Source organism: Anticarsia gemmatalis, chromosome 14, assembly GCF_050436995.1.
Source record: "Anticarsia gemmatalis isolate Benzon Research Colony breed Stoneville strain chromosome 14, ilAntGemm2 primary, whole genome shotgun sequence".
Taxonomy (NCBI): domain Eukaryota; kingdom Metazoa; phylum Arthropoda; class Insecta; order Lepidoptera; family Erebidae; genus Anticarsia; species Anticarsia gemmatalis.
The window spans coordinates 6,739,462-6,762,118 of NC_134758.1; the positions used below are offsets into that span (position 1 = coordinate 6,739,462).

A 22,657-nucleotide genomic window follows, 5' to 3' on the forward strand; every position below is an offset into this window, starting at 1 on the left:
ATTACCGATTTAAGGATAAGAAGATTTCATGCATGACTCACGTGTATCATTTACTACGTGAACCGTGACTGTGTGATAAACATAACATTTTAAACGTACAGAGTTTATCGTCTTAACTAATTGTCATTCTGTACTATAGATTTTATCATAATAATCAACTTACGAGCTTCTTACGTCAATAGTGTGTATTTGTGTTCACTCTTGTTATGAGATCAATTTCTAATGTTTAAGATACTCGGATTGCTGAATATCGGCTACAGTTTAATTAAGTAAGTCTACTTGTGCTAGTTTCTGGGGACTGTACCGCGTTCGGGTAAGAATTTTTTGTAAGTTAATATAACTTCTCGGAAGCTACATAACAATGCGATTGTTCGTGTATTAAACCATATTAAATGTTAGCCCTTTATGAGGTGACACTTACAGATACCTAGCTATTTTCCTCATATTAGGTTTTTCTAAGAAGGTGCAGGATATCCATGAAGCTAAATAAGTATATAATTTTGTGTGATATTTTAATAAAAATAATAGTATATATATATATATTTTGGGGGGTGTAGTGGAGCCAATAATCCGAAATTCTTACGGGAACGGCATTGAGCATTCCCACGGAAACAGCGGGCATGACAAGCTATATTAATTTATCAATGCTCTTAGGTACAATGAGAACAGCTACAATATACGCGGCGCTAAATAATCTTTATCTCTTTCCTTTTACATGTAGGGTCATACTTTATCTTGCATCGGTGTATCCAGTTACATTACTAAATTGACGTCACACTACACTCAATATAGCAACTGTTCGACTCGTGTACGTGATCTGCTGTACTCGCCCGCAAACAGCATGAACCCGAGCATTGATCACGATTGCAACGAATGTTACATTTAAGTACTTAGAGTGAGAGAAAATACATGCTCTGGGAAAATTTCACCCTTTTACCGCGAACAATCTATTTGTTACGCTTTCACGGGAATAAAATCTAATTTTAAAATTCCGACGAGGGTTAACCTGCGGAAAAATGCTAGTCATTTCATTAATTAATAACATTTATGTTTTTTTCCTCAACTGTTTAAGAGTGGATACGGACATTCCAGTAAGTCATAACAATATAATTAAATATAAATTCAGCGTAGAGGCCATTGCCATTTATCGAGCACATGTTAGAAGCCCGGAATCCTATTACAGCACGTGAATTGAGATCTACTGATAACATTGTTCGCTGGGTTTTTTAAAAACGCAGAATTCGAGCAGTAAGGTAATAATAAGTACTAAAGCAATCCGTTAATTATATTTAAAAAAATACATTTCAGGTCATATTTAAGTTAATCCTTCGTAACTTTTATGTTCAAACAGAATAGAAAGTAGAGTATCGAAGCGAGTTTTATAATTGTCATCGTCAAATATCTATTATTTAACTTACGTGACTTCGGCATCAGGCAGATAAATCAATGATAATAGTCTGAAGATTTGTTTTATTGAACTTCGTGTACAATCATACTTAAATGAACAACAATTTATTCAGATATGTACCTATTATATTTAATCGATATTATATTTACAATGGTGCTAACTATATATATACAACTAAGTATCTACAATTTAAAAACAAATTAGTTTCGTAGAAAAGCAAGAGGTAGCCATTTAGTTGATATATTTTACAATACAACAGTCATAAGTCACTCCTTTCACAATACATTTCATTTGATATCAGTCTCACTATGATTTTGTAACCATTTACAATCCCATTTCAGCAAAATATAAATTACAAAGAATTAGAACTAAGTTTAAAAGCAATTTTACTTATTCATTAAAGCTTTTAAAAATATTAAGGTACTCAATTGATTTAAAATGATAACGTACATAACAACTATTTTATAGGTACTTTTAAATATTTAATTAGGGATTACAATATAATTTCAAGTCCTCCTTTCTCCTTAATTTTGTACTGCCATCGGTGAATGAATTAGTTAGACCAAAATTGTGGCATTAATTTAAATCTAAAGGGTTGTTATCACGAACGCGTTGTTATTGAACGTAACGTAATCGTAGCATTATTTTCACTAATGTAAGGAAATTAGGATAGATGGCAGTACTGAACGTAATGGCTGGCGGCTTTTGTAGGTAATGTTTTTGTGAATATTTTTTATTTTTGATAACACATAGAAATTGTACACCAGAAGTCCTCTTGACTTAATGAAAATGGTCTTGATTTTTATCATTTTTACTCAAGGATTCGCCTTAAACTTGCGTCGTTTTTATACTAACTATAACTATAATGTTCTATTAACAAGTTAAAAGATACAATAATGAAGGAGAACAGTACATAGTATACAGTAGTAAAGTTGTATAAATGCGGACGGATGATAAAAGAAAAATATTTGTAGGTATAGGGACAATTTTGAACAAAAACATTTAAAACAAAATGCTAGGTTTCCATAACTTTTTAAACTCTCGCGTTGCATGTTTAATGTATAATAGAATACGGGAATTAACGCGAACACGCATTTAACCTTAAAATGTGTTCGCGTTAATTCCCGTATTCTATTATGCTAGGTTTCCGTTATCGAAAATATTATACAAATATAATTAAATATTTCAGTTTAAAAGTAAACAAAGAAGAATATAAACAGCTATTCGTTTCTAATATGTCAGTCACGATTGAAAGTGGAAATAGGAAGCTATATTATACTTCTATTTATTGTACCTTAATATACGTTTTTAGGTTTAGCGTGAACATTTAGATTTATTGAAAAGGACTATAACTATGTTTAAAACGTAACAGTTCGATTGTTCCTATTTGGTTATTGACATTTTCGAATGTAAAGCGAATTACAGACCATGTTTGTGCTTTAAAATAAAATGTTAGTATCTATGTAAAGTTTATAGAAATCTATAAGCCGGTATTTAAAAAAAATGAAAGGTCTATTTGCTATGCATGGATCTATTTTTTTCTACAAACAATGTGGACGTTTGTAAATTTTCTAAAAATATCATTAAGTAATTCGCTTTACAGTTCTTTATTATAATACATGAATCACGTACAGGTATTGTAAAAGGTGTGGGGTATTAATTCAATTTGCACAATTAAAGGAAAACCCCCTGTTTTCACATGGCATCAACTTTGAGGAAAGAAATATGAAAACTCATTATGGAAATAAGGGTAATACGAATGGTCAATATTTTGCACTAAAATTTACAATCGTGTAGTAACGATGAGCTACTCTGTGACTACAAAACATTGGCCTTAAAATATTTTCTTTGTAGACAGTACCTATAACGTAAGATTTAGTTTTTTTTTAATGCGTTAGTTAGTGTCTATGGTATTTTTTCAGTGTCATAAATATAAGCTGCCAGTATTTATTGGGATTTAAAAAAAAGTGACGTAAGAAGTTTATTAGTTTCCCTTGTTGTTTAAAATTTCGATTGTGGTCAAATTATATTTACACTTAGTTTAAAAACAGTTTAAGCTTAAGTAAGAGTTATTCGGCTATCGTAGTTAGGTACTTAGTCAATATTCATGCCGTGACGTTTGCTTCTAAGTTCCAATTATCTATTTATATTGGAAGTTAACAGTACATACATATTGCTTATGATTAGCTTTTATCAGTTTTCCGTGGGTCTATGATTGAACAGTTAGCCGATTCAATAGCCACCTTTACACACACACACTCTATCGCGCAAGTAACAACAATCGCGCGTGCAAGGGGAAAGGAAAGACCACGCGCCGCGCTCATCTGTCAAGCCCGCGAAGAAAATCGCGAGCGAAAACCGCGCTGCTTTCCCGTGCATAATCCTTGCGCGCTTCCAAGAACGTGCGATAGAGTGTGTGTGTACAGGCGGCTATAGCGTGTGTGATTAGTGGGCTACAGTGACTGCGTACGTGAGGTTGGCGACGGTAGGTGGTGGTAAAGTCGGCAGCAAGGGCGTCGGGTAAACTCGGCAAGGTTCGCTGGACTTCGGGCCCAGCATGCCTAGCAGCAAGTATGATACCAGTGACCCGGAGAGAAGACCGCCGTTGTATGACAGAGTCATCATGTTACCTAAAAGCAAATATATTTTGTTTAATTTATTTTCGTATTATAAATTAAACAATTAAGAGCCTACAGCTGCTCATACAGTAACAGTTGCTGTGTTGAAGTTACGAAACCATGACTGTCAACTTTTTTGGTTACTATTTGCACATTTTAAAGCAATATCATCTGTTACTAACGAAGAATCATATTATTATATTTTTTACAGGAACTACAGCAACAAGCTGTAATTAAAATAAAATCGAAAAGAAGTTTACCTGCAATTTCGCGATGTTCGCGTCCAACACGAGAGGGCGCCATTATCATTGGCACAGAGCCGAACAGACCATTTGAGAAGCCTAGCACTACGGAGAACAATATTGGGTATACCTGGAAGAAATAAAATAATCATTCTCAGTTGCAAATTAAAGATGTACCTACATTAATGAATTATTTAAATAATGATAGACAGTTTAAAAAAGATCTGTATTATACTTAATTTTAGGTAGCTTCTAGCGTTCTCAGGGATGGCATGGATATGAATTTAACATAATTTGGTTTCTGGATTTCTTGTAAGTATATCAATGGGTTTCGGATTTAGTTACAAAGCTCTTACTCTTCATCTGACATTCGGGCAACTGCCTACCTAATTTTGGATAAGAACATGTATTGAAGATACGAAAGAAAATAGTCTGGTCAATTACATACATCACCAACGATGTGTGGTGAATGCCTCGGCGCAGCACAGAGAAGCATCAGCGGCACGAGAAGTAGACGCAACCCACTGGCCATCAGCAGCTGGCTTCGGCTCCACTCGTATGGCCACGCTCCAGCTATCTGTGAAAACAAAAGTATAAATTTTATAAAGTTCTTTCTTGCGTGTTTCTCTACAGTCTACAAGGTATAAGGTATTGAGAAATTTTCTTTTAAAATGTACTGCAGAAATAGTTCTCTCGGCACCCGCTAGAGGCGCTGATCTCTTTAATACATTTTTTTCGATATAATCATAATAAATTTATAGTAGTAGAGAATCGTCCTAAAAGACGTTTGTATCTAATGAAAAATGTTACTGATAAAGTCACATTGGTGATTCTCAAGCCAAAAGTTCCTTTAAGTGGGCGACCTTCTTCCCGGGATTCTAGGTCAGCTGTAAATTATTCGGTACCAGAAAAATACTCCTAATGTGACCTAATCTAAAACAAAAGTTCAAAACTGTCAAAATAAATAATGTTACCCTATTTTTCTTTCTTAATTATCTAATAAATAACTTTCTATATTTTAATTGAATGTTTTGAGATAATACCGATATGCCGGAGATAGATTTATCAAATGGGTTATTATTCATTTTAATTACTTTAGTCATTAATGTATAATTGTTTATCGAAAGTCAAACGGCATTGCACTAGATAACTTGTTTGGTTCATCCTCAAATACGCTACGAGAAAAACATAATATACATTCATACAAATATGTTGAGAACAGCTCATCACTTGTTGCAACTGCACTAAAAATAGCGCTATTAGGATTTCCAAGGAGGGCTGACGTCGGGCAGGCATCTGGTTGTAAAAACAATAGCCAAATCCCTTGACTGACAGCATGTTTTTGAGAAAGGAAACGTTCTGTGCTTACCTCCTTTAACGTGGGATGAGGACAAGATAAACTTCGCTGGCTAAACTCGAAGCTTTGCGCTAGGCGTGGGTTATATAGTTTACGTTTTTTCATCACAAAGTCGTTGGCTTTGACTTCAGGTTATAAACGCGATAACATTCTGTTTCCAATAATTCCGATTTTTTTGATAAATTTTTCACATTATTTTCATAGCAATGTCACGAATTCTTAGTGAAAGAACACAAAATAACAATTACCTTTCCAATTAAATCGAAGAGATTGAAGGCGGACATGAGTATGATGGGCATCCAGGATCCGAGGCGGCAGGAGGGGATCTCCGATGCTATGCCGGGGTACAGGCTCAGTGTGGTGAAGTACACCAGCCCGATCGACACCATGTATGGGTAGATTGCTCGAGCGACTGCCCACCGGGCCAGCACGCCACCTGCACAAATAATGCATTTGTTATAAAAGCTCATTAAATTATTTAACATGCTTCTATTTTGTTACTATAATGGATTCAGGAAATGATTAAAGTAAAAATTACAAAGGAGATCTCTTCAAGATTAAATTAATATAATTTATAAGTTAAGTTATGTAGACTATTTTATACTCAGTAATATTTCTTGTCTTGGTCTCTCAGTCTAAAGTGTCTTAGACAACTAAGACACTTTAGACTGAGAGACTGCGATACTAATCCAAACGGGTTACCCGCTTGGATTAGTATCTCAGTTCTCACATTAAAGAACTTTTACGTCTGCTTTGGTAAGTTTTTAAGAGAATTTGTCTTACGTTTGAATGCTCTCCATGAGGTGGGTCTCTCTGGTGACTCAAATACAACATCTTCAACTTTGTACGAAGGTCGAGGAGTGCGCAGCGCTGAAGACGGTTCTGACGTAGCGGCCTCGGGGAATGGCTCGACTGCTGGCTCTCCAGCCGGCGCAGGTGGCGCCGCCGTCGGGGAATATACCGGGTTAGCGAAGCTAAATGTATTCGTTTCTATTTCTCCTGAAAAAATATAGCGTGAAACCAAAATGAGGACTAATTTTAGAAATTAATGTATTAACATGATAAAAGTTATCTATAAAGACCATTAAAACAAAATATATGTATGTGTGAGTCTTAAACTCCTACTGGATCTAAATAGCAATATTTGATAAAGCACAAACTGTTATAATAAAGCACACACAGTTACCTTGTCCAGTTGTGGATAGTACAGGGCTCTGTAATTTCAATACTCCATAACTGGCTTCACCTGCCTCACTCTCCATCTGGAATAGCTCATATAAGTGAAAGGGCACTATTTACTTATTTGTGAGTAATTTAAACTGCTTTCTTTTTCATTTTTACTTTTTGATTGTCGACTGTTAGTGTTCTTAACTCCATTGATAAATTATTGTCTCTCCGTTATTAACTCGCTGTCCATTCAATACAAAAAATTTAATCTGCCTTCGATTGATATTAGATTGATGATCACTCAAATAAGTCATGGAAAAGCTCGGATTTTCGATAACTGTGGGTTGAATACAGAAGAGAAATACATACCAAGGTAGCATCTTCATTCGGATTCAGATGTAGTTGAATGCGCCTCCTGTGCCTGGATTCATTTGTGAGTCTCAGATAGTGTTGTACGAGGGGATGTCTCATCATCACGTGGTGCAGCATGGAGTGTGCCAGCAGCAGAAGTATGGAGAACACGAAGAACATGAACGTACTGCGCCGAGGCTGACGGAATCCATACTTTGTTATGATCCGGTCGAGGGACACCCAGAAACCTGCAGCGCCTGTGGAAAATGTGATACAAAGTGTAACTTATATGTTTTGCTGTACATATTCCACGCCGTAATTGATCATTTATTCGTACGTTGTGTGTAGAGCCTGAGAGTTCTTTAGAACAGTTATTAAAGGTATATGAAATACCCAACCAGCACTTGGTCAGTGTGGTGGACCCAAAACCTTTTGATTCCGGGAGGAGACTTTGTGTAGCAGTGGGACATTAATGGGTTCAATTTATAATATCATTATATTATTATGTAGAGCACAAACTAATACGAGCTTATGAAATGAAATATATCAATTAAGATGAAGATACCTGGTATTCAGAGTAAGTTCTATACGGTAAATTTATAATCGAGCAGTGCTCTGCCTGTTAGATATCCTAAAACGAATGTTTGCGATTAATTATTATTTCAAATTAATGTGTCATAAGATTTTTGGTGTTTCATATTCACGCAGGCTCAACAAAAGACAATTCTAAGGTCATCAGATGGAGAGGTCTTGATGCTTAATAAATTTAATCATTTTTATTAATGTCAATTGGCAACAAGGCAATTGCTGCTAAACTAGACTGCATTCTTGGGGAATATAATCAGTTTCTTGTTTCATATGATATATGAGTTGTCTATTACGAAGTCACTTGTTACTCAGCTATTGTAATCAAGGAGTAAATATGAAGCCAGTGATGAGGTGTCACCCCTCCTTGAGTGCACCGTGCAATAGACTCTTGGATAGTAGTAAACCTATTGTTACCACAAGGATGGTGGGTCTAGTCTTCGTTTCCTTCAGAAATGTGCGAGGTAGCTAGAGTAGGACTGAGAAGTTCCACTAATAAACGAATTAGTCACTATATGACTGACTATTGACATAATGAGAATCATAACAGTCCTGTTTTAATTAGACCACCAATTACTTTGAATCCAGACCGCCAAGAAATTAAAGAAAGAAGACATTGTGTCAAGGAAAATTCTGTAAAAAAGAGGCATTAACCAAATTGTTGTTACTTACTTTCACCTGCCATCACGGCCTGTGTATACCGAGGAGGCAGGCACCCAGTGAAGCCGTAATACGACGCTTGTTGCACCGTACAGCCGAAAGCCACCACTCCGATCGCGACCAAGTTGATCGTGTAAGACACACGCGTTGAGAACCCGTCCCAACCGATGTTGCAGACAGCCACGAACAACATCGTCGCGAGAGATACTAGAATACCTGGAATTTAGGATGGAGATGCTACAGTTAAGAAAAAATTGCGTTTGATGTATAGTCCCACAAATAAATTCCATGTTAGGTTTGCGACTATAACCGACCAAATATCGACCTACAAGTAAATTCAGAGGACGGTGGCCTTTTTGGTATATTTATGTAATTATACAAATAAGCAAAGATAAATCTTGCACGCCAAGGCTCTCTATTAGGTTGTTGGACTATTACACATCATGAGTATGATCATGCTGTTGATTTTCAAGTTATAAGATTAGAGCTCTTATTAAACGAGACCTTTAACTAAGTACATATGGTATTTTTTTCAAAAGTCAAGTTTATTTATAAAGCACCTTTAATATAATTTTATTTGGATTGTTATGGTACGGTGAGTATGTGTTTGCAATGTGACATTGCATTGAATAGTTATTTTGGGACTTAGGTTTGTGAAAAATGCGAATTGTTTTTTTTTTATTGGATTGCTCGTTAACTAAAATGCAAATCAGTGTAAATTGAAATTAAAATATTTCGCTAGCTAATACATTACATACGAATATTTTAAAATCCACGCATGCATAGATAATTCCATTCGTATCATGGAAAAAGTTTTAAAATAGTTTCAGACGCGTACTTTAATATGACCCTAAGTTTTTTTAATCTTTTTTACCGTCAACCAATACGAACGCGAGTCTATAGTTGTCCGTATTTATGCGAAATGGAACCACACGACAATTTTTACTTTTTAGCGGAATACTGACATAAAAGTGGTCTAAAACCTTATAAAAAAAAGAACCACACGATTTTAGCCTCAGCAATGAGGTTTACAAAAAGCAGAACAGAACCAACTACAACTGATAGAGCTGCACATGTTTTTTTAAAACCTTTGATATCTCAAAAGTACGTATTTACTGAGTGGTTCCTTTTTGCATAAATACGGTCGATTACAGTCAACTTGGGTAACTTGAATCATTTGGGTAACATTGAACGTGGGAATTTGAACTAATTAAAACCAACACAATTGATAAAGATTCATTTTAGTTTTGCAAACTTTTATTAATTTTGTTGGAAATATGAAAAAATAATCGAAACTAGTTCAAATTCAAATGTTACCCAAATGATTCATGTAATGGTATCGGATGTTAGGACTTTCAACGTACCGAATGTAATCCTAGTATTATAGGTAAAGAGATCTAGTAGCAGGTTGTTGGTGACGACGGCGACGCAAGCCGACGCGATGTACACCGTCGACATGTCGAACATTATCGTCGTGTTAGGATAGTGGTGCTGGAAGTAGTCCACTGCCATTATGAAGCTAGAAACATAGGACAAAACATTCATTAGTATTCTTATTCTAGAAATTAAATAATATGTAGAAATCTTTACACCAATTATAACTTTACCTATGTCATGTTCATCAGCTGTTGTCTGAGAACCAAAGCCAAGCTCTGCTTAGTAAACCCAGACATCCATGTCCGAAATATGTTAATTTAAACATTCAGTCTTAGTTCTATGTAATAAGAATGAATCATTTAATCCAGTGGACTTTAGGAGTGACAGGCACAAAGAACAAATGAACAGCAGCAAATGTATAAAAAATACTTGTTACCTGCTATGAGAATCGATGTTTATCGAATCCTCGGCATTACTTGTGTTGTCATATCTTAGCTACAATGAGAAGCAAGAAAAGAAGTGGCACAATGGCTAGAGGAACTATTTCATGTGTAGTACGTGTTTGAGAGTTCATGTGTTCTAATTCAAAGCTCATTTTACTGAGGTCTTTGTTAGGATGTTCTGTGTACTTGCCATTTCAAGCATCATCTCTGTATTTTGATCAATTTATAACTGTCTAATCCTCAAAACTATCGAGTTTAGATATATATGTTAGCCTCGGAATCATTTGTTTCACTTGTTTAGGTAAAGTTGTTGGACTAGTTACAAAGGTGATAGACGTAATAGTTTTATTTTGAAATGTTTTCATGCGTTCTCTCGATTTTCGATCAACTTCCGTCCTTAAGTCGACCCAGCTAATGCGATTGACCCACACCCTTTCAATCTTACTTTTTATTCGCTACTTGTTTACATTTTATTACATGCAATAAGCCTTTTTGTTGCTATTTATAGAAGGTACTCATGGAACAGGTACTTAAATAAAGTTTGATTGAGTTGAATTTATTGAATACAAAGGGCAAAAGTTTATGATTCAATTTGGTGTGCTTTTATTATATTTTTAGGCATTATGTATGAATGTTGCCTGCGGTTTTGCGAGGCTCAGAGGCTCTTTTAAACAGAAAGAAGAGCTTTCAACAAAATTACTTTTATCCTCTTATAATTTGTAGTTAGTTAATTTACAGTAGTTAATAGTTTTAAGATAAGTGAGTAAGTGTATTGTCTCTTGCTGGTAGACGGCTAATAAAAATTGTATGTTGAGCATACTTAATATTTTTAATCACAAAATGTCACCTGTTAAATGGCAGCAGGAAGGCAGCTCCCGCGACACATAGTGTGAAATAGACGGAGTTGTAGCGGTCCGGGGGCGGCGCTCCCGGGTCCGGCATCGAGGAGAGCGGCTCGCCCCGCGCCGCGCGGATCGCCTCTATGCGGGCGTACCCGCGCCCTAGCGTCTCATTCATTTTACTTCACACCCTTGCCAACGTCTACATTGTTTTCCTTATCAAAGATACACAATTAACAACCTCTAACTCAATCACAATCACTTAATCAAAGTAACTACAAACAGTAAACATTATCGCTGTTATATCTTACTTTAAATTGAGTGTTTCAAACACACAGAAATCAATTAATCACCAGTCACTTCCGTACATTATATTATGCAATTAAATAACATTAAACTACAGCTGAACTATCGAACAAAGGTCTCAGAGGATCTATTTTTAAGTTAATGTTTGTACAGCTTTGTTTTCAAGATATTTTTAAGCACGAATATCAACAAAATACATCGCCGGCAGTACTTGACAGCAGCGAAAGAAAATCTGTCGCGCATGCGCGCTACACATTGATTTTCAGTGAGGGGGTAGAGAAGCGTACTCTCTTCTCTGGAGTTGACTGTAGATAAACAACTTGCTAATGTTTATATTATCTGTCACAAGTAAGAGATTAATGATACAAGTGTTCTTGTACATACAGACATAATAATCTTATATTATATCGTACTTATGACCTTTAGCGGAAATGATGAGTAGGAAACGAGAGACTATTTAGGTATAGGCGATTTAAATTTATTTTTAAGTAACAGTAAAGTGTGAACTATTTTATAATGTCACAATCGTTATATTTGTGGTGTAAATAAAAGATCTAACACAGCGCTTATGATTTAATTAATAAATCGTTTCACAGATTTGAACTAGTGTATTTCTAATACTAACATCGATTTGACTAATGGTTACATTGGTTACTAATACCGACATTTTCCCAGCTGCTAACTACTGCTAACATTATGCTCTCGGTTCAAAAATGACTCGAAACGGTTTTGCAGAGAGAGATAACCCATTGTTTGGCTCCGTTGATGGTAATGGATCACCTTCGGGCAGTTTTATTCGGAACTTTTGCAGAAGATGTGTCAGGAACATAAAAAGTTCGGAACGTGCCAAACCTTCGCCAATACAACGTCTTTTCCCTGAAAAACGTTTATTAAAATATAAACACTTATAATAAAGGCTTCAAATCATGAATAGGATTCCACAGTTTGGAAGACGCCGTGGTCCCCAATCAAGGTCTCAGATTGGTAGAGTTCGTTTAGTTTTAACTGCACTTTAATTTAATCTTCAAGAGTTGTTTCAGCATGCAATTATTTCAAAGATACTAAAAAAGGCTATGGTGATTTAAGTTTTCGACCACATAACTCTACTTAGCTATATTGCTATTATTGTGTACGGCAGAGCATTGAACACATCAAACTAATTTACATGTAGACCTGATAATTACATAACTTAATTACGTCTGTTTATCGTAATGTTTTAATAGTCTGTAAAGTGACTGATAGTCGAGCGAGTTGGTACGTGGATCTGTGAATCTCAAGACGATATTTTTCTGTTTCTAAAGTTCATACATTAATGGTATATGCGCCAAAAGTATGACGTACAAGTAATTTTAATGGGGTAACTGATTAGCCAGTAGATTACTGCTAGGTTATATACAGCAAAAGAAAAACACATTAGGTGTTAACTGAGAACTACGAATATTTGCAGCTATAAAATAATTTTAACTATTAGGTATTGCCTTATTGTCAACAATATATTGTCATTTTTGTAATCTATACTAATATTATAAAGCTGAAGAGTTTGTTTGTTTGTTTGAAAAATTCTTTCAGTGTTAAATAGCCCATTTACCGAGGAAGGTTATAGGCTATATATCATCACGCTACGACCAATAGGAGCAGAGTACCAGTAAAAAATGTTACAAAAACGTGAAACATTTTTGACCCATTCTCTCTTATGTGACGCAAGCGAAGTTGCGCGGGTCAGCTAGTTCAATATAAAGATAAAAACGGTACTTTACGAAACGCTACTGTTTTAAAGTGTAAATGCATTAACTTAAACTTAAAGCAGCTTAGAGACCAAGTGCCTCAGTAAAAAGGCTATAATTACCAGTTCCGAACGGCATAAGCCACTCGTCTTGCATCAAATTGCCATCTTTAGTTATGAACCGTTCAGGACGGAATGCTGTAGGGTCGTTCCAGTGATTGCCATTATGCAGATCGTGCATTGCGAGTAAAAGCAACGTGCCCTGTGAAATGAAGTAATTTACTCACGATGTTTTATCACTACCTATCTATACTAATATTATAAAGCTGAAGAGTTTGTTTGTTTGATTGTTTATTTGTTTGTTTGTTTGAACGCGCTAATCTCGGGAACTACTGGTCCGATTTGAAAAATTCTTTCAGTGTTAGATAGCCCATTTATCGAGGAAGGCTATAGGCTATATGTATATCATCACGCTACGACCAATAGGAGCAGAGTACTAGCGAAAAATATTACAAAAACGGGGAAAATTATGATTCTCTTATGTGACGCAAGCGAAGTTGCGCGGGTCAGCTAGTTAAGTTTATTAATATAATGTAGTCTCTTCGCCGAGTCGGTCTGTCTGTTTGCATATCTTTTTGTTTACAAATGAGAAAACAGTTAATGCACATTTTTTGCAGTCGTTTACTGTTAAGTATCGAGAGTTTGCTTTTTCAAAAGTACTGCCAAAATAGATTCTACAGCGCCCGTTAGAGGCACTGTAGAAACAAAGTAGATTTTCATCCAAAATATCTCAAAAGCTAACCAGATATCGGTAGTCGATAGTGGTAGAGAATAGCGCAACTGTTTAATTTTAAATTAACTAGTTATTTTAGCTCAAACTATACGTAACAACTACAAGGAAATATCAAATTAGTTGAATAAAACAAAATAATAAGGATACAATTTAAAAGATGTCTGAATAGATAACTTGAATCAACTCTAAATTTAACTAATTCTTTGTTTCACATGCATTTTTGTAAAAACATATATTACGAAGGTGTTACCTTTGGTATGAGGTAGTTGCCTAGTTGTGCATCTTCTAGCGCCATGTGGGGTATTCCTAAGGCTGCCACGCTAGATATACGTAGTGATTCCAACAGTACAGCTTCAGTGTACACCATCCTTTATTAACACACCATTTAGTAATATTGAGTTATAGTACAGGATAAACTCAAAAATGTTTTTTTTTTTAACCCATTACCTACTGTCCCACTATTTAAAAGCAGCGAAATATTTGTATTAGTGTCAATCGAATCCAGGACTTCCCAGCGCAAGTGGTAGCGGAGTAGTGTCCACTACTAACCAGTGCGCTACTGGTTTCTTGGCATTAGGTTTTCGTTTAAGGTGCGAACGATAATTATATATATTTTTATATTGTTTATATCAAAATGCACAAAAAATTAGTTTTTTCAGCATTGTGGCTTGTTATTTATTATACTCGTAATTAAGTATTTTATCTGTTTTGTTTGTTATGAAGACACGAAAAAAACAACAAACGTAAATAGTGATTAAGATGATTGTTAAAACTTTACTTATTTAGTATTTACCTACTGTTATTTTATATTTAAGAAGTAAAGAGGATCGACTGTCTCAGCTTTAATTTACCGTACCGAACGTCTCTAACACAATTTATCGCCCGTTTACAATCCTACGAAAGTTTATAAGCTTCCTAGTAAGTTGATAAAACGAATCTTGTTATTTTCCGGTGACATATGACGTATATGACTAATATACCTAAGGGCAAAGAACTAACAATATCAAGTAGGCACGTCCAAATAAGCAAGGTCACGATACTTCGAAATTTTCATTATCGTGCCACACCTACTGAGTGCAAAATCTGATTGCATTATCTTAATCTTACCGTGCCCTATCAGCAAGTGAAGGCGTTCGTTGTGTGCCGATGACGTCATCAATTTCGTCATGCAACAGTTTCTGCACGTCATCGTTACGAACTATGTGTAGGAGCATGAAGACTGCGGTGTTTGATACCGTCTCCATGCCTGCTTCGAGTAGATCTAGGCATACTACTTGAAGTTCTTCATCTGTAACTGAAAAACTTTAATTGTTAATAACTTTTTCTTTGTTTATGACATACCGCGTGTTATACTCGAAGGTGAAAGCAGTAGCTCGATTCTCTACTACTATCGACTACCGACAACCGGCTAGCTGTCGAAAAGTTTTGTATGAAAATCTGACCAGCGCCTCTAGTGGACATCGTAGAAAACATTTTTGTAGTACATTTGAGATGTCAAACTCTCGTATTTCGATGGTTCCGATTGTACAAAATCGTGCTATTGTTGTATGAAGAATACTCATGCAGTAAATGGTTATTTTACTATTTAACTCAATATAATAGGGGGTGAGACTATTGCCGTATACTGGACACATTACCAAACTCCGGGTAACTATGAAGAACATTGCATGATAAATTGTAAAAATCCAATAACGTAGCACTTTGCCGGACCGAGAAATTGGGCCCGAGTCCAGCACTCGCGTACCTACGTCTTCGCTCAAGCCATATAAGTTTTATTTTATTCGTATGATACTGTATGGTCCTAATTGTTTGTACAATTTTGTCTTATCATCGTTGGGTTTTTACCAAAATTTTATAGGTGTGTGTTGTAACCATGTAGTAACAGTATTTCAAAGGTAACATTTTTTTTCAAGAATTCATAATGACAAGCACTGAAAACGGTAATGAATTTTGAAGCTGGGGTTGGACTCCCCCTGTAAATCGTCCGAACAAAAATGTTAAAGAGTACTGTCCGGTGGTATAGAAAAAATTAAGAATATGGATGCAAATACGACAAAATTATATTTTTTGTTTAAAGTAAAGCCTTATTGATTTGAGTACGGTCTGACGTGCTTTAAATCACCATTGTGGGTACCTATTGGTTACGAGTATGTTTTTCTGCTCAATAATCTTCAAAAATATTTGTTTAGCATATCATTATTAAGTTTTAATTAGACTGCTGATAAATTCGCCTCCCACAAACCTGCATACTAAAGCACTTAAAATGAATAACACGATAATGAATGTATAAATATTATGCAGTCTGTTATTTCATTAATTAATATTTTTAATTAAATTGTTAAGTTAAACGAATGCAGTAGCTATCTATATGTTGTTTATAAGTAGAAGGGTATAACGATACTTACAAGATTGACCTTTCCGTTCCATTTTTTCTATGAGGAAAGCATCTATGACGTCTCTCGGGTTGCTGACGTCGAGACTCTGTTCGTGTTGCTCTATGGTTTCCTGTTGATTGTGCATAGACTATAGATAGTTGAATACTGAATTATTCATACACTTGCAGGAACTTTTGTTAGAATCGTTATACTCAAATGATCGCATTGTCCCTGTTTCTCTGAATGAAGAACAACAATGCATATTTTGTGACTCTTAGGTTTAAGAGATTAAATTCCTATTAGGATTGGTTACATAGATTTATAAATTAACAGTCTTTGTCGAGTAATATTTACAGCCAAGAGTAAGGAAAATAAATCCATATTTTGATATAAAAAATATGCCATATTGTCTTACGCAAAACACAAGTCCATGAACTAAATAAACTTATCTTATTTGCTCGTACTTGATACACTGTTATTGTAAACTTGACCTCTTCATCTCGTAATTTCTACGGGTTTTAAATCAAATTTTTATTTTAGCTTGTTTTTACAATTAAATGGTCAAAATCTTGCTTAAGTCTGAACAGATAAATCACTGTGCATGTAGATGCATAAACTATATTTATTGTAAAGTAAATAACATTTAAAATTTTATGATAATAAAGGCCAAATAAAAAATATTTATTCCATAAATTATTTTTTGAAGTTTTAGTAAGTTTTAACCCAAATCACATATAAAGATTTAACTTAAATAACTTTACCTTTACGAAGCTGTGTATAGAATCGTGACTGGCCCGCAGTGCATTATATCCTGATAAGCCCGGCGCTACATGTCTCAAAAACGGTAGAAAATTCAAGACCCCGCCGCTCATGTCCACAGCATTAAACAGCCGGGTTATCAGATCACATAATGTCTTGAGCTTTGCATCTTCCAAATCATATCTAAAATTTGATACATGAAGACTATGTTGTACTCTGTGTCCGTTGCTTGTATGTCTGTAAAAGTCCTCGCGACACAAGAGCAATTCTTAATGCGGGAGTTGTCTTATAAAAAACAAAAAAAAAGCTTTAAGATTGGTCATTCGTTACTGGTAAATTTACCCCCTGTTTTAATGTCCGGGAAAACACATTCTGTAATTTATCTAGCGTTGATAAGTAAGCACTTAATCTAAATCTGGCACCCTAAAGTTTTAATCCAAATTTGCGACATAGTTTCTGATTACTAGATAACCGTTCTCATCATAATAAACACGTAAATAACTGATTAGGACTTTTGGTTGCAAAACATTTTAACAACAGACTAATTTAAAGGATTCGAATGAATTGATTAAAAATAGGTCTGTAATCATAAAGTTTTATAGAATTACAAAAGTTAAAAATAAGTTTTATAGGTTCAGTGATAATAATAAATAAGCCAAGGTTCTTCAATATAGACCAGAAAAGAAAAAAGATTCCCTTTTGATTTTTCCTATTTGGACGGTTCCAGTTTACCAACTGACCTTAATACAATGCAAATAAAATACATGTTTTGTAAGAAATATAGAGCAATACCTTTTCCCAGCGACCAACCTCCATAATATGTTTACGATTGTGATATGAAACATATCGTTGGCTTGTATCGGCTGTCCAGCATCACTCATTCTTAAATTGACAAGGGCTCTACATTCCTCAGAAATGTAATTCTCCATATATCGAGTGTTATAACCAAAGTTCTTCAAATATTTTAACACCACGCGCCTCGTCTTCGTCCAAGAAGACCCATCATTAAAGACAATTCCTATAAAAGATTGATCCAGAATAAATTGCCCAATATTAATTAATGTCTTGCAAACGTTACTAGTGATTAAATATTAAAACACGGACATATCATTATCAGTGGTCATTAAACGACCAATTTGGATAGAATCGTTTAACTAATTAGATTTAAGCAATGAGTTAATTCTTTTTACTGGTTGTGTAATAAAGGAGAAATGTGTTGCTGCATTTTTTATGCCAGAAATTAAAAGACAACTTACCCATCTTTTTGCCAAATGATCGCATGACGAAGAAAAATCCATTGGGTCTTCCTTCAAACACTTCCCTGTTGGATACTTCTCTTATAAAATCTTTGCCTGACACCACTACGACATTTACTAATCCCAGCCTCAAGCCTAGAATGTTCCCGTACACATGAGACCAGGCCTGCCATACTCTATAGTGATATTTTAACGACCTCAACTTTAAAAGTACAGAAAACAAATTGCCAAAAAGCGGTAATTGCCTCGGTCCTAAAAATGAAAAATGAACTTTAGTTTAATGTAATTGAGTTTATAATACCTTATCCAGGTTTTCGGAGTATACCTGGAGGATAGAACCGTGGTCTTTTGAATATATGGTCTGAGAAGAATAATATGAAAAATATCACAAATGCTATGAGGAGCATCATTTCGACAGCTAACAGGGATGAAACTGATGATGAACACAATGTTTTTTCGTACAAGTTCCTCACCTAATAAGTATTCAGTAGATCTTTCGAACTGATTATTCTTGAAAAGATGAATGGTATTTTGAAACGTATCTTCATTGTCATCTTTATTGTAGTCTACACGATTTGTGTTTGAAAATCTGTAAAACTTGTTTAAAGGTACTCAAATTATGCAGGCAGATCTTATCAATTTGAGGAATGAAAACACGAGGAGCTAATACAGACCGGTTTTCCAACATCACTTTATTGTACGAATTCTATAATAATATTTGTAAACAAATGTTTTTCTAAGTCATATATCAATCCATACGTATAGGTATAATTTCGAGCCTATTCTACCCAAATGTGTAGAGGGGTATTAAATAAACCCACGTTTCACTAGTAACAATGTTAGTCCCATGTTAGAGGGAGCAAGCCTATTGCTATTTACGGCATGTTACCAATCTCCGGGCTACCATTGAGAAGTATTAAAAAATAAATAATAAAATACCAACAGGGAGTCGAACCCGAGACCTAATGATCAGCAGTTGGAATACACTTTCAACTGCACCAGAGGCAGTCAACGTTTTTGTAATTCCTAGTTTGAAAAAAGGTAAGAAGTACGAATGATCTTGACAACTAAAGTTTACTTGTATTCGATAACTTACATTACACTTAATATATTATAATTTTCCTTTTTCCTCTACCTCTTTATGTAGATTGAATACATGGAACTATAAGGTAGTCTTAGATAGGCGTTCGTAATAATTTGTTATCATTAAAAATATTCTTAATAACACTTTTTTTAGAGAATAGAATGAATCAGCGTCAAAAAACAGCAAAATACGTGTATTTCTTTTTGTAAAATGTGACGTAACTCTTAATAATTTCATAACTTGGCATAAGACATATTGATTGGTAATCATTAAACACGTGTAAACTATATCAATGATGAATTTCATAATGTTTACAAATAAAAATTTTGTTAAAACCGTGTAACAATATAAAATATGATGCCGGTGCAATTCAATCGCTATACATCCTGTATGTAGAGATATACCGGGTTAATAATGGAAAGAAGTTTCATTAGATTGACCTTATTTTATATTTATTTAAGCTGCCACACCTTCTTGACCGATAAACTTTAAGTCCGTCTAACCAGTCCATATATCTAACGATATCAGAAGAAATTGACAATTTTATCGTTCAAAACACTGCGAACAGGACAACAGATAAATTAATAAGATACGGGCGTCACAGTCAGTATTAGTTTACAGTTCTAATCGAAACAGGATAAGATTATCAAAATGTCACAGCGACAAATATTAAAAAAATCGAATAGAATGTTAATGAAACTGTAGCTCGATTCTCTACTATTATCGACTACCGACAACCGGCTTGTCATCGAGAAATGTTGTATGAAAATCTAATTAGCGCCTCTGACGGGCGTTGTAAGAACTATTTTGGTAGTAAATTCTAAATGTCATACTTTCGATACTGGACAGTACCGACTGCACAGATTCGAGCTACTGAAAGGAACTTGTTAATCAAATCATTGCGTTAATGTTGATGAGACAAACTCATTAGGAAATACTACTTTTTATTGTTATTTTTAATTATGTAATATGCAGAACTGCAATTAATTTTGCAGCGCGTGTAAGGCGTCATTTAGTGCCAGAGCAAAATACATGGCAGGCTATTTTTCTTAGACGAAGCAAGTGACCTACTTTGTGCCCAAATGCCGAATATGTAAATATATTATGTGTTTACTTATCTTCCTATGTTATTACATCAACTCTCTGTTTATTTCAAGATCGATGGCCGATCGATAATTAATTTGTTGATATTAACTAAGCATTTATGAGCACTATCTTTAATCTAGAAATTCCTGTATTCATTATTCACGCTGACAGAAATTGAGCGTGACTGAAGCGTGAGTTTGCAAGCTATTTGGATGATGTAAACTCAGTAGATTGTCAATTATGCTAGCACTCATTGGCCATTTATTCTCAAGTTACTAATTAACAGTGACAGAGTAGACCGCGAAAATTCAAAAAGTAGATTCAATATTTTTTTATTTAAATAGTTTTAAACTGAAATCGCAAATAATAAGTGTAGTAACTTCTCGACTGAGTGTCAGGTCATCCGATTGTTATAAACAATTATCGCTGTTTTGACCGTTTATTTTGATAATTAAAATGAGTTATTTTCAGCAAAGACAAATAAGTATATTTTGTTGTTTTTGAGGTATTAGTAAAGACAGATATAATCTAATCATGGGTTAACATAGAACCTTGTTACAATGAACGGGTGATCGTTTATCATGAATAACATTTATGTACAAACAGTTGCAAATAAAAATAATGAGTTAATACGTTATCATAATAATAATTTATGACGTCTTTTTTGTTTACGTACCGAGAATTTGCGTCTTCGTGTGGTCGATGGTTCGATTTGAATATCAATCAATATAATACTGTGAATTTTGAAAATGTAATACAATTGGAACTAACCAGGCCTGCTTATTATACCGTGTATAAAGTTATGTCTTAAAAAAATCATTTTAAGTATAGTTACTTAATGTAAACATTGCGAAGAGTTAGATTATTCTTATTTAAAGTTAGACAGACGTAAGTACTTTGTTTTGGGACTATTGTCAGCTTCAGTGTGTGTCTATTTAGACCTTAAGAAATATCTCTATCCGCTCAATTAAAACACCGAAAAGCGGATGGTATCTGAAATTCAGCGCACTCGGATTTTGTTTAACGCAGTGTGCTAGGCTCCTACTAACTAATATTAAAGTTGAAAGTCACAGTTTATTTAACAAATAATTCCACTTATAAACAAATGTTGCTACCTATTTATTTTAAAATCAATAAGTTATATGAACTGAAAAAATAGACTTGACTAACAGGAAAGATCGCGTGCACATTGCAATCTACAGCAATAGTTTTTACGAGGCCATGAAATTATATTAAATTTATTGTGAAAATTGATCACTAGTTGCCTAGTCCAGTTATTTCGTGTTTAAACCTTAACGGTGTGATCCAAATGATAGATACTTAGGAGTATTTAGGTTACTTTAAAATAATGATAGACGACGAAATAAAAAGAAAAAATAGGCTACTCACATCTTAATCTATGAAATCCTCTGTTCCGGCACTGATACAGAAAGATTCTGCTTCCAGATTTTCGATAACATGACGTACCTAATCTTTCTGATATCTGTTTAGATTCCTTGCTCTACTTCGTTTGATTACCAGTCCACTTTTTTCTCTTTTGTTTATCATCGTGTGACGTTATTTTTCTTTACAATCTATAATTTCGGACAATTTTTTTTTACAATAGTTTCAGAAACACTCTCCTGTGATATTTGTCCAATAAAAGAAAAAAAGCATAATCCGCTATTAGAGATTTTCTCTGTACACATTTACGGCATAATAAATTAATTCTGCGTTGTTGCTGGCTGGAAAGATACACAATCACCAAATACACACATGTAATCAATTGTCACTAAACACGCGACTCTATTCGGCTAGCACACGACAATACACGTGATGGCTGATTGTATGATTAACAAAAGTTCAGTTTCGACTGCCTAAAATAATATTCTTTATCTCTAAAGACGGGACCGTACTATTAACATGCTAAAACGATGCAAGTTCGACTATAAGACAGGGATAACTATATATTAATATAGCGCTGTGCAAGCAGGCAAGCTTTACTTTCAGTGTAAGATATTAGTTAAAATCTGCATAAAAAAATATTCGAAGGGTATATAAGTGGAAAGCAGTAACCTCTGAAATGATACATTGACGCACACCTACTCGTCTGATAAAGATTTTTATGTCATCATCAGCTTATGTCACAGGGGGAGAGGCTATCGCGACACGACGCCGGGCCCGAAAACAGATAAAATTGTACTAATAACAACATTTCAGGATTAACTGATTAATTATGAATGACGAAA

The 22,657-nt window shown here is 34.7% G+C and overlaps 2 protein-coding genes across 5 annotated transcripts; both read right to left on the reverse strand.

Annotated features, from left to right (window-relative positions):
- Nucleotides 1–1,340: 1,340 nt before the first annotated feature.
- Nucleotides 1,341–11,702, reverse strand: Ent3 (equilibrative nucleoside transporter 3). Of its 2 annotated transcripts, XM_076122974.1 has the most exons (11): nt 11,359–11,702; nt 11,056–11,262; nt 9,753–9,907; nt 8,401–8,604; nt 7,162–7,400; nt 6,812–6,887; nt 6,409–6,624; nt 5,874–6,061; nt 4,717–4,845; nt 4,287–4,398; nt 1,341–4,038 (listed from the first exon to the last, which is right to left on the reverse strand). In XM_076122974.1, the coding sequence occupies exons 2-11, from the start codon at nt 11,223–11,225 to the stop codon at nt 3,854–3,856; spliced, it is 1,674 nt and encodes a 557-aa protein (XP_075979089.1). In that variant the 5' UTR covers nt 11,226–11,262; nt 11,359–11,702; the 3' UTR covers nt 1,341–3,853. The 2 variants fall into 2 exon arrangements, with proteins under 2 accessions (XP_075979089.1, XP_075979088.1); XM_076122973.1 differs by having other exon boundaries at nt 1,342–4,038; nt 11,056–11,701.
- A 211-nt stretch (nt 11,703–11,913) lies between these two features.
- On the reverse strand, nt 11,914–22,354 carry LOC142978091 (farnesoate epoxidase-like). 3 transcript variants are annotated; one of them, XM_076122353.1, is made up of 9 exons: nt 21,819–22,354; nt 18,260–18,511; nt 17,796–18,021; nt 17,006–17,186; nt 16,275–16,374; nt 14,977–15,163; nt 14,120–14,237; nt 13,200–13,338; nt 11,914–12,229 (listed from the first exon to the last, which is right to left on the reverse strand). In XM_076122353.1, exons 2-9 carry the CDS (start codon nt 18,282–18,284, stop codon nt 12,048–12,050), a joined length of 1,158 nt encoding a protein of 385 aa, XP_075978468.1. In that variant the 5' UTR covers nt 18,285–18,511; nt 21,819–22,354; the 3' UTR covers nt 11,914–12,047. The 3 variants fall into 3 exon arrangements, with proteins under 3 accessions (XP_075978468.1, XP_075978469.1, XP_075978467.1); XM_076122354.1 differs by lacking the exon at nt 21,819–22,354 and adding an exon at nt 18,733–18,850; XM_076122352.1 differs by lacking the exon at nt 21,819–22,354 and adding an exon at nt 18,585–18,719.
- Nucleotides 22,355–22,657: the final 303 nt, after the last annotated feature.

Coding starts and splice junctions, on each gene's coding strand:
- Ent3 (XM_076122974.1), bottom strand. CDS start 11,225: ATGAATGAGACGCTAGGGCGCGGGTACGCCCGCATAGAGGCGATCCGC. Junction 4,846..5,873: donor TCTTCGATTTAATTGGAAAG/GTAATTGTTATT, acceptor TTGTTTTCACAG/ATAGCTGGAGCGTGGCCATA. Junction 4,039..4,286: donor CGAACATCGCGAAATTGCAG/GTAAACTTCTTT, acceptor ATTTGCTTTTAG/GTAACATGATGACTCTGTCA.
- LOC142978091 (XM_076122352.1), bottom strand. CDS start 18,669: ATGATGCTCCTCATAGCATTTGTGATATTTTTCATATTATTCTTCTCA. Junction 16,375..17,005: donor CTATACACAGCTTCGTAAAG/GTAAAGTTATTT, acceptor CACAATCAACAG/GAAACCATAGAGCAACACGA. Junction 14,238..14,976: donor TCACTTGCTGATAGGGCACG/GTAAGATTAAGA, acceptor GTGTTAATAAAG/GATGGTGTACACTGAAGCTG.